The sequence below is a fragment of the Nyctibius grandis genome, chromosome 13 (genome assembly GCF_013368605.1).
Source record: "Nyctibius grandis isolate bNycGra1 chromosome 13, bNycGra1.pri, whole genome shotgun sequence".
Taxonomy (NCBI): domain Eukaryota; kingdom Metazoa; phylum Chordata; class Aves; order Nyctibiiformes; family Nyctibiidae; genus Nyctibius; species Nyctibius grandis.
Window position 1 is genome coordinate 10,480,249 of NC_090670.1, and position 13,362 is coordinate 10,493,610.

A 13,362-nucleotide genomic window follows, 5' to 3' on the forward strand; every position below is an offset into this window, starting at 1 on the left:
ATTTAAAACACAAACAACAAAAGCCAACAAACCAACTAACATAACAAACAACTCCAAAAATACCTACATCTACCAACAAGAACGCTATGAATAATCTAAGTATCGCCACGGTCGCAGCAGGAGCACTTCTTCGGCGCAGCGCGGCGCCTCTTCCTGGGGCTGCAAACGGTCTGTAAATCAGAGAGCCTTTATTAATTTCTCCTTCTCTTCACAAAGGCGGAGAGCTAAAGTAACAAACGAGCTTCAAAAAATCTCAGAACGCGTCACGTCCTCCACAAAACTCCACGGTTTAAAGTGGAGAATTACCGAGCGCCAAAGTTACCCAGTTTCTACCACACAAAACAATATTTCTGGGCACTAAATTCCTGTTCACGGGCAAGGAACGTTTTAGCAACCCCCGTGCAGAGCCGCGTCGCCGGCAGTTCCTTTGACAGAGCGCCAGGGTGTTACAGAATATCCCTGAAAAATCATCGGCATCACGGTGAACGCGAGCAGGATTATTAACGTTAATAAATAGCTGGGAATTATCTTATTTAAATCAGCAAGGGTGCCAGCACTAAAGACTGTCTGTGGCAAGTAACAGCACACTGTAGTAACAGTGCTGACTATGAAATACTGCGTCGTTGTTTCCAAGTTATTCCACAGAATAAAGTTTATCAAAGCAGCAGCAGCAGCAGCGTAAAAGCAGAACCTCTCCCTGGGCAGCATCTGCTGCACCTTTCACAGGGCACCAGGAGATGGGTTCATCGCGGAGCGGCATCTCACACAAACCCCCAGCAGTTTTCCTACCTTCTCTTCGCCCTCCTCCACCTCATCCCCGACCCGCTGGATCTTCCTTCTTCTTATCTGAACGTAACGCCGGTTAAATCTGATCTTTTTCTTGGAGCTGTAGTAGAACTCCACGCACTGCGCCACGCTCTTCGTCTGAACCTATCGTGAGAAAACCAGAAGCAATCTACAATAGAAACGCTGTAGGAAAACACTTAGGACACAGACACACAACAAATCCATCCAGGGTGTTTTTTCTCGCCCCCATTCTCTCCGGTTACCCACAACGGGTGGGATCAGACAGAAAACCATCCTCCCTCTTCCAAAAAGGCCGTTAAGAAGCGCTGGATGGGCAGAATCGGACGTTTCACGCGGGCGGTCAGCACAACGCTTCGTTATTATTTTAATCTCTCTGGTGTTTTGTACCAGAGGCATTAAATGTCCCGTTGTAATTACGCGCGAGGGCAGATAATGTCTCGTACCAGCGTATTTCGAGCACCCAGCAGCAAACACCAGGTTCCAAAGAACCCGATTCCAACACACAACCCAACACACGACTTTCTGGGTTAAAACGCGCAACGCTGACAGCCCCGGATCCACCCCGCTCTAACGGCTTTACCTGCTTCTGGATGGCGTGGAAATCCTTCCTGTGCCTGCGAAAGGCGTTTTTGAACAACTCCTGCTCAAGGGGAGTCCACGTGTCCAATTCTAGTAATAAACAGCAACATGCAAATTCTTAGATCACTCGCAGCCCAACGGGAACCAGCACAATTTATTATTCACGTAGTATCTCTCCTCCTTCAGAGAGCGATTAGCAAACACCGCCGTGAATTCATTAGCAATAGTCATTATCGCTGCAGATAAGCCCCACACGCGGTGAAGCCGGGGCACAAGCAAAAGGGAGAGCGTTCCCACGTCAAAAAGCACCGCAACCAGATTAAAACCGGAGGGCTTTGCTACTGCTTTCCCCGCCCCAAAGAACACGAACCGCTGTTCACGTGGGGTTTTTTTAAAAATAAATTCTTTAAATCAGAGCACGGGAAGGGAACCGCGGTATCTGTCAGCGTTGCGGGTGAAGGGACAAGCTCTACTCCCACTTTACCTGCGTAATGATAGTCTGCCAGCGGGTGGGATTCGGACTTGGGAATCTCCCCACGAAGCAGCAGCTCCCGAGCCTCCTGCAAGGTTTAATATAACAAAGGCTTTAGATTCCCCCTCACAAGGGGCAAAAAGGTAAATTTGTGCTTTCAGCTATTTTGCTGCTTCACTGGAGGAAGATTTTGCTCAGGCAATGCTTCACAACAGCGCTTCGGGATCACCTCAGCCCCCTGAAGCGTAGGGAAATATTTCCTCAATCCACAGGAAAACAGAACCTCCGGAGATCTCCGGGGTCCAAGCTGCGGGACCCCACCTGCCACCACCTCCAGGACAAGCTTTCTCTCTGCTGGAGCCATCCTCGGCTCGTCACTGCCGCAGCAGACGGGCTCCTAGAGCCTCCTCGTGGAGACGCAGCGGGCGCCGAGCCCTCTGCTACATTTCAGTGCTCTTAAATCCCTTCTTCGAAGGGCACGGAGCAAAGCAAAGCCACACGGGGCTTAAGCAGGGCCTGGCTGGAGGCATTTGCTGGGCAAGGAGCACCTGGGGATGGTGCAGTTGTCGAGCACAGGGTGTTTATCTGGAGCAGACCTCGGGTTTTATCCAATATGGCAACTCCTTCATTCCCAGCTTTCGGGGCAGCAGTACTTATATTCCCCAAATCGTCACGTAATTTACAAAACAAGCTCTTATTTATGCACCAGGACAGGGTCTGTAACCCCAACAGGCGTTAACGCAGACGTTAACAGGCTGCACGCGAGAACGCTGCGTGTTTAGCCCAGAGACCAGATTCCAGCCTGTGGAGCAGGAAACTCGGAGCAGCTCCCACCAGTACCAAAGGCCGTCCCAGTCCGTTAATAATGGTGACCGATAGCTGTGGCTTACCGAAACATTGCCCTGGGCTTCGTGGAGGCAATGCAAGGCGAGCTCCAGGTTCTGTCCTGTGCCTGGGGTGCTGCTGGAGGAAGCGGTTTGCAGCAGTTCAGTCACTACAAATGCAACGAAAACCAACAGAAAGTCAGTTTGTGCCCAGAAAATGAGAAAAAGCACGACAGGAGGCAGAGGGAAAACAGAACAAGTGCACCAGAGAGGCTGTGGACCAAGAAACGGCTCAGACAAGAGTCAGATGTCCCAACTACTCGGGTATCACTGTCTCTGCCTCGAGAGCGGCTTTGGGACCGACAACCCCAGAGACAAATCTCCCCTCCTGCAGATGAGGGGGGACGGCTGCAAACGCTGACGGCTTCTCACAGGGGATGTTACCGAGAGCGTAACAGCTATTATTTGGTCGCTGTTCTACCAGAACTGAGCAACCTCCTTCCCCCACGCGTGAAGGCGGTCAAGAAAAGAAGGGAGAGAATGAGAACGTAGGAAAAGCCGCTGTGAAAACGTGGCCTTTTTGAACCCTGGTATGTTAGGGGTGGCCTTGGGAGAAAAGCGTTCAAGAAACCTCTGTCCTCCGTCTCCGGGTCTCCCCAGGGCTTCCACACCAATGTCGCTCCCTCCTCCTCCTGCTCCAGTTCGGACCTATCCCGCAGCTCTGGGATCTCCGCCTGGAATTGGGGTCCAACATTGATGTGCCTAAATGAGAAAGGGGAGGTGAGGAAGGCAAGTTGTGGACAGATACGTCGCGACGGCACGCACCTACAGACGCACACACTCGGGAAGAGGGGATATGTGACGAGCAAGGCTCAGCTGTGACAAATACGGCACGTGTACAAGACGCGTTTCCCAGCAAAGCATTACCAGCTCTCCTCTAACAACTTTCTTAGCACTAACAGCATCACCGTGCTACCCCTGGGGGCCTTTTGTCCCCAAATCCAACGAGAAAGTTTCTTCTCCCTTCCTCAAAATTTGTGAGGTTCCCTTTGAGGCTCATAGCGAGCAGCAAGAGAGAGAGGAGGCTGCGACCACGGACAAAAAAACGACGTCTGAACGTCACGTGGAACGAGGGAGGCAGGCAGCTCTAGCTGTGACGCCAGCCTAACTAGTGAGTGAAGCCAGCACGTCACTGGGATAGCGCTGGGCATCGCGTTGGAACTTCATTCTGGCCAACGTGTGGTACCACCCACCCAAAAAAAATGTTATTAGTGTCACCAGCGTTGGGCCAAGCGACATGATCGTGGGAGGGAGAAGGTCAATGTCGCCTTCGGAGCCCACACACTTGAACCACCCGCACACCGGCTCCCAAACTACGGGCCCCTCGCCACCCGTTTGCCCAGTGTTTGCCGTTATTCCAGTGGCTGTGCCACAACTCACGGCTCAACGCTGACTGCGGCCACCTTCCTCTTCCTCCTGCGGGGCACACAGTCCCCGTCCATCCTGCCTGAAAGATATAAAAACGCTCAAGATGAAAACCATCCTGCCGAGACCACCCTTTCGCCTGACTTCCCATCCTCGTCGTCACAAACCACTAACTATTCTCTCAGAATTCCCCTCGTTTCAGTGAAATTGGTCATTTTTTCGCGTGGAAGCTCTCGAGATGGACCATCCCATCTCACAGCTGCACCTGACCACGGGTCAGAAGTCAGCCATGCAGGGACCCAGCAGCTCTCTAGTTTTTACTAAGTGGAAGCCAATATCAGGGCAAAACCCCGACAGGCTGTTGACATCCCCTCTTCCCCACCAGGAATCACACAGTAGAAGTCATCTACTTGCAAAAAGAGCTTTCAAGCCTCTTGGGAAGGGACGAGCAGAGCTGTACGTGTGGTCATCACTCCCCAGCTGCCTCCGAGTGGCCAGAACCACATAATGCTTGGGGTTGTCACCTTGGAGACCACCTAGTTCCAACCGCTGGGTCATCGAGTTGCCCCCCGCAACCATGCCACTACCCCAGGATGCTCCAAGCCCCATCCAACCCTTCAAGGGAGGGGGCACCCACAGCTCCTCTGGCCAACCTGCACCAGTGTCTCCTCACCCTCACGGCAAAGACTTGCTGTGAGGAGTTACTACAGGTGACAAAGCACTGAGCAGAAACCGAACTCAGAGGAAAACACGGCTTCCACCGAGCTGTTGCCCCTGACACGCAGGATCGGCTTCTGCAGCTTGACGCTGGGGTTGTTTTGGTGTAACCGCTACGTATTTTTAATACGTAGAGATTAAGATAAATTTGTACAGCAAATGGGTACAATAAAATCATCAGTTATGAGTAACTTTACTACACGTGAATGTCCATGTTTCCACTGGCCTGCAGTAATTTCATAGAGTGGTTTGGGTTGGAAGGGACCTTAAAGATCATCTAGTTTATCCCGGTAATTTATCCTACGGGAAGGTGGAAAGCGTTTTAATTTATAACCCATCTTGGAGAAAATGACTACGGGTCAGTTTTCTCTCTCTCTGTAGTCCGCGTGACGGCCAGCTTGATTCCTTTCCTTTGCTATTACCTGTTGAGCGCAGACATGAGGATTTTATCAGCTAAGACAGCCCCCAACAGCTGGTTGAGATCCCCACAGAAGCCGGCTGGGCTTCGGGGGCCGGCGGAGGTGGGACAAAAAGGGCTTTGGGCCACGTTTGCCTCTTTCGCCTTATCTGGTGCAAGCTTTCTCGGAGGTCCTTCCCAGCCAGGCATTCCTCTTCGGTGACCTGGGCAAACAATTCAAACAAACCATCAAATCCCTGTTTATCACAGAAAAGAAGCGGGTCAAGTTCAAGGCGCTGGAAAACACATAGACAAAAGCTTGAAATGGCATGGGATTTTTATCTGGTTTTCCCCTAGACTCTCGGCGTCATGATTTATTATTCCGAGCTCAATAATAAGCACCAAATTCCAGTCAGAGAGAGCGCTGAAAGGGGAAAAAAAGTAAATTCTGAAATGTCTTGGAATTCTTTAAATTGCCTAATAAAATCCCAAGTGTTTTCCTAGGCTTTATCGCCACGTATCTGTCCTGCATCACGCTGTCGACACTTCCCACGTCACCTTTTATTTTCACGCGACTCAAGGTGATCAAGGGGTTACACATTTCCAGTAAATTACTCAGACAGACCCTGGAGCCTTTACCGAGTCCGTTCCTGTCCCAATTCCCACCAAGTCCATTCCTGTGGTGTTATTTGAATGTAATTTGGGGGCTTTAAGGGAGCCCTAACGCTAAGCCAGTGGAACTCGCACACTGGTGACCAGTTGCTCAAAGCCAGCCAACTCCAGTGTTTTCCCTAAACCATTAAAACACTCGAGGGATGCAATCGCCGCCCACCTCGTTCCCTGCTCGCGAGTTCGCGGCCATCACCAGTACCGAGACGGGACTCACCGGAGGAGCCACGGCGACGTCCTCTGAAGGCGTCTCGGGTTTTGAGGGACAGTTTCCACCTCCTGCTGCCTTGAGCGCCAGTTTCTGAGCGTCGACGTCTCCCGCACCGCACACCTTACCACAAACACAAACAGGGGTACGAGGTGTCATCTCCTGGCATCGGCCAGCTCAGCATGTCAAAGCGCTTTGCTTTAGTCTCTCAAGTCACTTCTGTTTCTCCATTACATAAAATAATGATGATAGTAAAAGCTACTACGCTGAGTAAGTTTCTCTAAGCACAACGTAATTTCGCACAAGCCCAGAACAGGAATACTTATCGCACCAATTCCTTATGCTTATTTTTACTTGAGCTCACGAGTTCCCAGGTGGACATTTCTCACTCGCGCTTCACAGCTGTAGAGTAAGAAACGTCGCTGGACACAGCGGCAGCTTACAAAATAGTACAATTATTCAAGAATGTCTGCGATGTAACGCCCACCCAAAGGGCTTCGACAGCACCGTGGTTCTGCATCCCACTCTTTAACTCACCTCAATTCTCAGCACAAAGGTGAAGTTACTCCACAGCTTTTATCCCCGCTCACTACAGGCAGGTTTTAAAGAATCCTCACGACCTTAATTCAAACCCTTGTTAAATAATAAGCACCGAAGGGTTCCGTTTCCCTTTACCTGCTGTTCCTCCTTCCTCTGCGGTGAATGCCATCCTCACCACAAAAACACACGCGGCTCCCCAGGCCGTCCTCGGTATAACGCGGCCGACCGCGGTTCTTGGGGAGAAAGGCGCTTTCACAGCTGCTGCCATCAGTCGGAGCAGCACCGGTCTTGCTGCCAGGTGAAAAACCGAGAGAAAGGGGTGGAAAATTAACATAATTAACAAAAAGAAGAATTGAATCCCTATTGACGGTAGATCCACGCTCGCATTTCCCGCTGTAGGGCTCATTTCATGTCACCGGGAGCAGCACCAGGACACACCGGGAGGCACCGGGATGCACCAGGAGCAGCACTGGCATGTACCAGGGTGCACCAGGAGGCACCAGATGCACCAGGAGCAGCACCAGGATGTACCAGGATGCAGCAGGATGCACCGGGATGTACCGGGAGCAGCACCAGGACACATCATGATGCACCAGGACACACTGGGATGCACCAGGACACACCGGGGTGCACCGGGAGCAGCGACACATGGTGCTTTAAAAACACCACAGGTTGAATGCCTCAACTTCACAGTTCTGGCTCGCCGCATGGGGGTGATGCCAACGGGCACCAGATTGCTTCAAGCTGGATCCTTGCGGCATCTATGTGCGCCTGCGTACGCACCCACCACAGCGCCTGTGACCCGGGGGGCTGTGCAGGTCCCTGCAAGGGCAGGCACTGACCCCCGTGTGTGTGCACAGCCTGACTATCGATACACGCACATAGAGAGCTGCACGTGGGTCGTGCAGGGGTGCGTGCACGTATGTACAGCTCTGTGTGGGTACGTGCAGGTATGTACAATCACACGGCAGCGTGACCTTCGTGTGCGAGTGAGTCGGTACAGCGATACACACGCTTTGTGTGTCTGCACGCTTGTGCCTACTGCGGGGCCGTGACGGTTTGCCTGAGTGTGCACAGCTGTGCCACAGTCCCCACGCCTGTCTGCGACTCTGGCCATGCTTGAGCCCATGTGTGTGGCAGATGTCTCTGCCTGTCCTGGGCTCCTTCTGCTGAGCCTGCGGCTCTCCCCGCCCAGCCCCAGCCCAGCTTTTCCCACCAGCCATAGCCCCACACTGAGTTAGCTGGCCTCAGTATCCCCCGCATCCTCTTCACTCCCAACGCTCACTCCCATGGCAAAAGCATCCCAGTGACTCATAGCAAGAAGGAAAGCCACCCCAGGGTCACCTACCTCTCTCAGCACCTCTCGTCTGCTCCTTCCCCTGCTGTGACAGCGGTTCCTGCTCTCACCGGGGCCCCTATAAGCCCTTGGCTGCTGACGACATCTCTCACCATGACAAACGTCCTCCACAGTTTCCCAGCTCCTCCCATGTGGGCTTGATGGGGTTTTCCCCTTCTGGCCCTGGAAAAGGGGTGCATTTTGGAGGGGTTTGTCCTGATGTAGGCTCTTCAACGCACCTCATGCACCCACTTCCCCAAGGAAGCACTGGCCACGGCAGCAGCTCATGCGAATGAGCCAATTTGGAGAGAGCAGCGGTCCGGCCGAGCGTGGGCTCTCTCTCCAAATCAGCTCATTCACACCAGCATGGGTCAAGCCACAAGCTGAACCCGATATGCCTTGTGAAAGCACCCCATGCCACGTCATCCACTGCCCTCGGGGACCACGGGGGATGCCGGCCACTTAGGGGAGAGCTCAGCCCCAGGGAGATGGGGCACGGCGGTGTGCCACCGCTCACGGCTACCCCACGGCGTCAGAGCTGCGAGCGTGGGTCTACGCTGGCAGAAGGGGACTTCTCCCAGCTTTTGCCCATGCCAAGGGGGAAGCGATTCAGCTGGAAGTCCTTGAAGCCTCCACTTTCCTGGAGACCCCTGGCCTGATCCTGCACTGGCTTCAGCCCTGCCCAAATGATATTCCCAGCGTTGCCTCCACCAAGAGTCTGTCTGGGGCCACGTGGAGACAGACCAGAGCTGCCAGGGCAGCTCCTCTGGGCATGAATATTGCACAGAAGGGGGACAGACGGCTCATTCCCCAGCCCTCATCCCAGACACCGAAAGCACAACAGCCACATGCATGGAGCAGATCATTCCGTAAACTGTTTCCGCATTACTGGATTTAGCTCTCAGAGCAGCGTGAGGTGCGCCCACGCAGATGCAAATAGCCCCGGCAAACAGGGGAGGAACAGGCAGGTGATGGCAGTGGAAAGGCAGAGAAGTAACTGTAGACGGAGAAAGGCTGGGAGGTTTGAAACTGCATTTCTACAGCATCAGCTGGCTGGTGTCAGCCACTTTCAGACATATCCATACAGGTAAGCACACCGCTGCACTCGTGTCCCCCGTGTTCCTGCCCAGCCCTTCAGCAGTGACTCAGCTCCTGGAAGGGCCCAGGGACGGAGCCGGGTGGAGCAAGCTCCTGGTTCCTGCCACCCTGGGTGGGAGCCACGAGGGTGTAAAGGAGAGAAGTGAGGCCAGGCTCGCAGGGAGGGACGTCTTCTATTAGACTGGCTGGTACCACTGGGATGGCACCAGCCTGTGCAGCCCAGTCCGGAACAGAGGGTGGCAGAGCAGAGGTGTTTACTGGAGGAGCAGGAATAGTGTCTTTAGTCCTGAGGATGGGGAGTTACTGCCTGTGCTTGGTTTCATGCGCAGGAAGCACACAGTGACCCGCAGCTCACAGGCCATCTTGCAGCACAGTGAGACGCTGACAGCTGGTGGTCTGCGGGGCTGTTGTGAGCTGGTGTTTTGTGAGCGTTGTGATGCCGCAGCATCATCACTCACTGGGGGAATTTGTTCCTCATTCTGAAGAGTCACAGGAGGATGAGCTGCGTTATCGATCACCCTGCAGTTTCACTTCCCAGATTTGCAGTACCTGTTGTAAGCACTCTGGCATAGGCCAGAGTGGGTTTTTCTTATAGTTCTGCTTTGGTTTTTTTATTACACGACTTGAACTCTGAGCACCAACGTGAAGTATTGAACTTGAACCTCAGTTTCAGGCATTGACACCCACGCTGTCCTTTGGGACTAAGCTTTTACACGTGCTGATGGACACGTGTAGGAGAGTGCCTATGCCACAGCAACCACATGGCTGCTCTGAGCTTGTTCAGGACAAGCTGAAAGTTGAGTGCCGCCTGCCACCAAGCCTGTGCGATATGATATTCAGGACTGGGGAGAGAGCAGGAGGGAGGTCTGGCTGCAGAGGACCCCACAGGGCTCCCCAGCCACGTCACCTCAGCTCACGGTGTGGGTGCAGTTTGGTACATGTGCTCACACGGGTAGAAGTGTAAGAACAGCCTCTCTCAGCCAGCCCAAGGGCCTGCCCAGCCCAGGACCTTGCCTCCAGCAGCGCTGTAAGGAGATGCTCAGGAAAAAGCAAGGAGGCAAGCACGCGTGATACTTCCCGCACCCACTTACTCTCTTGGGTACCAAATCTTTTCAGCGCTGAGGATTTCCCGAGTCAGATGCGGTTTATCTGTTCAGGAACCCCAGGAGCTCTCTTGTCCAAGTGCTTATCTGTCACCCTTTGAGCTCACCTAAAATTCCTGCCCCCACGCCCCCTTTGGCCCAGAGCCTCACCCACCCGCTACCATCTGGGTGAACTCTTCTTGTTTGAACCTGGCTGCTGCCGGCTTCACCTGAGAGCCCTGGCTCCCGCTCTCCCCTCTCGTGCCGGGGTGCGGAACCGCAGCCCCGCTCCGTGCCTGGCGGGGCCGGCACGGCCAGACCCGCCAGCCAGTGGGCGGGGCGCGCCGAGACCACGCCTCCAGCTGCGCTAGCCACGCCCCCGCCCCGCCCCGCCGCCCGCGCGACCCCGGGGCGGGCGCCGATTGGCCCGCGCGGCGGGGCGGGGCGCGGCGGGGCGGGGCGCGGCGGGCGCGTCAGGTCGGCTCCGTTGCGGGCGGCGCGCGATGCAGGCGGCGGCGGGCGGCTCCGGCCCCGGCGGGGCGGGCGGCTCCGGCCCCGCGTCGGGCCTCGGCGGGGACGGGGACTTCCTGTCGCGGTACCGGCTGGTGTCGGCCAAGCTGCGGCGGCGGTTCCTGCGGAAGCCGAACGTGGCGGAGGCGGCGGAGCAGTTCGCGGCGCTGGCGCGGGAGCTGCGCGCCCAGGAGAGCCTGCCCTACGCGGCCTGGTGCCAGCTGGCCGTGGCGCGCTGCGCCCAGAGCCTCTTCCACGGGCCCGCCGAGGCGGCCGCCCTGGCCGAGGCCGCGCGGCTCTTCCTGCGCCAGGAGCGGGACCTGCGGCAGCGCCTGGGGCTGCGCGGCGGCTTCGGCGAGCACGTGGCGGCGGCGCAGAGCTGCGGCGCCTTCGCCGCCCGCCTGCACCTGGAGCGGGGACAGCCGGCGCTGGCGGCCGGGCCGTGCCTGGAGCTGGCGGCGGCGCTGCGCGAGACGGGCCGGGCCGCCCGCGCCGCCGCGCCCCTGCAGCGGGCGGCCGAGCTGCTGGCGGCGGCGCGGCTGCCGCTGGAGGCGCTGCGCTGCCTGGCCGAGCGCGCCTCCTGCCTGCTGCTGGGCCGCGACTACGCCGGCGCGCTGGCGGCGCTGACGCGGGCGCAGGCGCTGGCCGGGGCCGGGCTGGGCGCTGGCGGCGGCGGCGGCGGCGCGGCCGGCGGCGCCTTCGTGGACGTGCTGGCGCGCTGCGAGGTGTCGCGGGTGCTGCTGCTGCTGCTGCTGCAGCCGCCGCCCGCCAAGCTGCTGCCTGAGCACGCCCGCACGCTGGAGCAGTACTGCTGGGAGGCGCCGGAGGGCGGCGCGGCGCCGGGGCCCGGCGGCGGCCCCGGGGCGGGCGGCGGGCTGCCGCCGGCGGCGAGCTACCTGCCGGCCGAGCTCTTCCTGCTGTTGCAGTCGGCCGTGCTGGCGTGCCAGGAGAAGGACGCGGAGGCGCTGCAGGCGCTGCAGGCCGAGCTCTGGCCGCTGCTCAGCGCCGAGCAGAACCACCTGCTGCACCTGGTGCTGCAGGAGATGCTCAGCCCCGCCGGGCAGGGGCTCTGAGGGCCGCCGCCGTGGCCGGGCCCGGGCTCGTTGCTCGAGGCGCAGCCCGTGGCGGCGCGTCCTCCCGTCCGTTACGTGCGTTTCGTGTGGATTCTGTAACAGAAGCGAGTGACAGTGGGTGGGCGAACGTGTTCGTGTGCTCATTGATCTTGTGTCGTAGTAAACCCCTCGCTGTACGTATGGAAAGTTGTGCTTGGAAACGTGCCGTCCCGAAGCAGAAAGGGCGGCTCGAGGCAGAACGGGGCTGATCCTTACAGAACGGGCTGCGCTTCGCAGGCAGGAAAGCAGTTGCTAGGAGGAAACCGCCCTGGGTACGTGTGTTGTAGGGTTTGCACATGTAGGAGGCAAGTGTTGCTGGAGCTGCCTTTTGAAAAAAACACGCTGAAGTGAGATTTTCAAAGTTTTCCCCTCCTGAAAACAAAGGACGCTTCAGCCAGCGTGAGGCCGTGTGTTTGGCTCTGGCAGTGGACAAAGGGAGGTGGTCACTGGACTGCAGGTGGTTGCCTGGGGACCGGTGGTGGTGGCCTGACTATGTTTTCTGTAGAGCAGCTGGTAACCTCGAGAACTGAGCCTGCAAGATGGGAAATCCGCTACAGCAGAGGATAACCAGGATCGAAATCAATGGTGGAGAGGGAGAAGGATGAGTTACTGGAACGGACTGTTTGCTCAGTTTGCTTCAGCTGCTGTTCTGTCTGCCACGGGGTGCTTCTAGCTCTGTGGCTTTCTGCTCATGGGGACCTTTGCCAGTATTGAGGTGAAGAAGGCTGGTCTTGAGATCAGAAAAGAAATGAACCTGCTGTTTTTGGTGCACCCAGCTGTTGCCTACAGGCCTAGCCAAAATTCTGCAGTGTTAAGATGCAGTCTCAAGAAGGGGATGCTTTATTTGGTGGTCCCCAAATAATTGTGCCTGTCGCATAAATGAAGAGCAATTCTAGTACACCCAGCTAATGGTAAATGAAACAAACGCTTGCAGCAGACACTGCCCTGAGACCCCACAGAAGGCTGAGGCTTTGGGGGAGAGAGCAACCCCGTTTGCACGCCTGGGAGAGAAGACAGAGGCAAGAGATAATGCTGGTATAACAGCAGTGTTACATGTACTTCTGATTTTGATATTTGGGTCTAGAGACAGCAGTTTTTTCAAATGCTTTTTCGATGTTTATTTTTCAAATGGTTTTCAGGTTCCACACTTAAACGAGGAACTTGCAGTTTTCCTATCTGAAATGCAAACGTTCATTCCCACAACATTTACAAAGACTTAATTACCACAACACTTTTTTTTGCCTCGATAAAATTACAGTTGATAAATGCTTAATTCAGATTTTGATATTATTTTGTAGTTGTTAGGTGTGGACATGCCATGCAGTGATGCAAAAATAAAAATCCATGTATCAAAAGTGCTTATGACTCTCTCCTTTTCAACTAAAATAGATGAAACTGTTACTAGAATATTACGTGGTGGTTATCCAGAAGAAGTGACTGTTCTACTCACTTTTGAGAGGCTAGAGCAAAGGCTGTGTAGAGTTAGTTCCCAGGCAAGGGATGCCTCCAAGAGGCCTAGATTATGTGAAATCAGAATGCTTAAGAACTGCATAGAGATCAGTTTTGGTCACTGTTGAGAACCTTCC

General features: G+C 55.5%; 1 protein-coding gene across 2 annotated transcripts; it reads left to right on the forward strand.

Moving 5' to 3' along the window:
* Positions 1 to 10,657: 10,657 nt before the first annotated feature.
* LOC137669724 (40-kDa huntingtin-associated protein-like) lies at positions 10,658 to 13,134 on the forward strand. Of its 2 annotated transcripts, XM_068411996.1 has the most exons (2): positions 10,658 to 11,508; positions 11,557 to 13,134. In XM_068411996.1, exons 1-2 carry the CDS (start codon positions 10,658 to 10,660, stop codon positions 11,735 to 11,737), a joined length of 1,032 nt encoding a protein of 343 aa, XP_068268097.1. In that variant the 3' UTR covers positions 11,738 to 13,134. The 2 variants fall into 2 exon arrangements, with proteins under 2 accessions (XP_068268097.1, XP_068268096.1); XM_068411995.1 differs by having other exon boundaries at positions 10,658 to 13,134.
* The last annotated feature ends 228 nt before the right edge of the window (positions 13,135 to 13,362 follow it).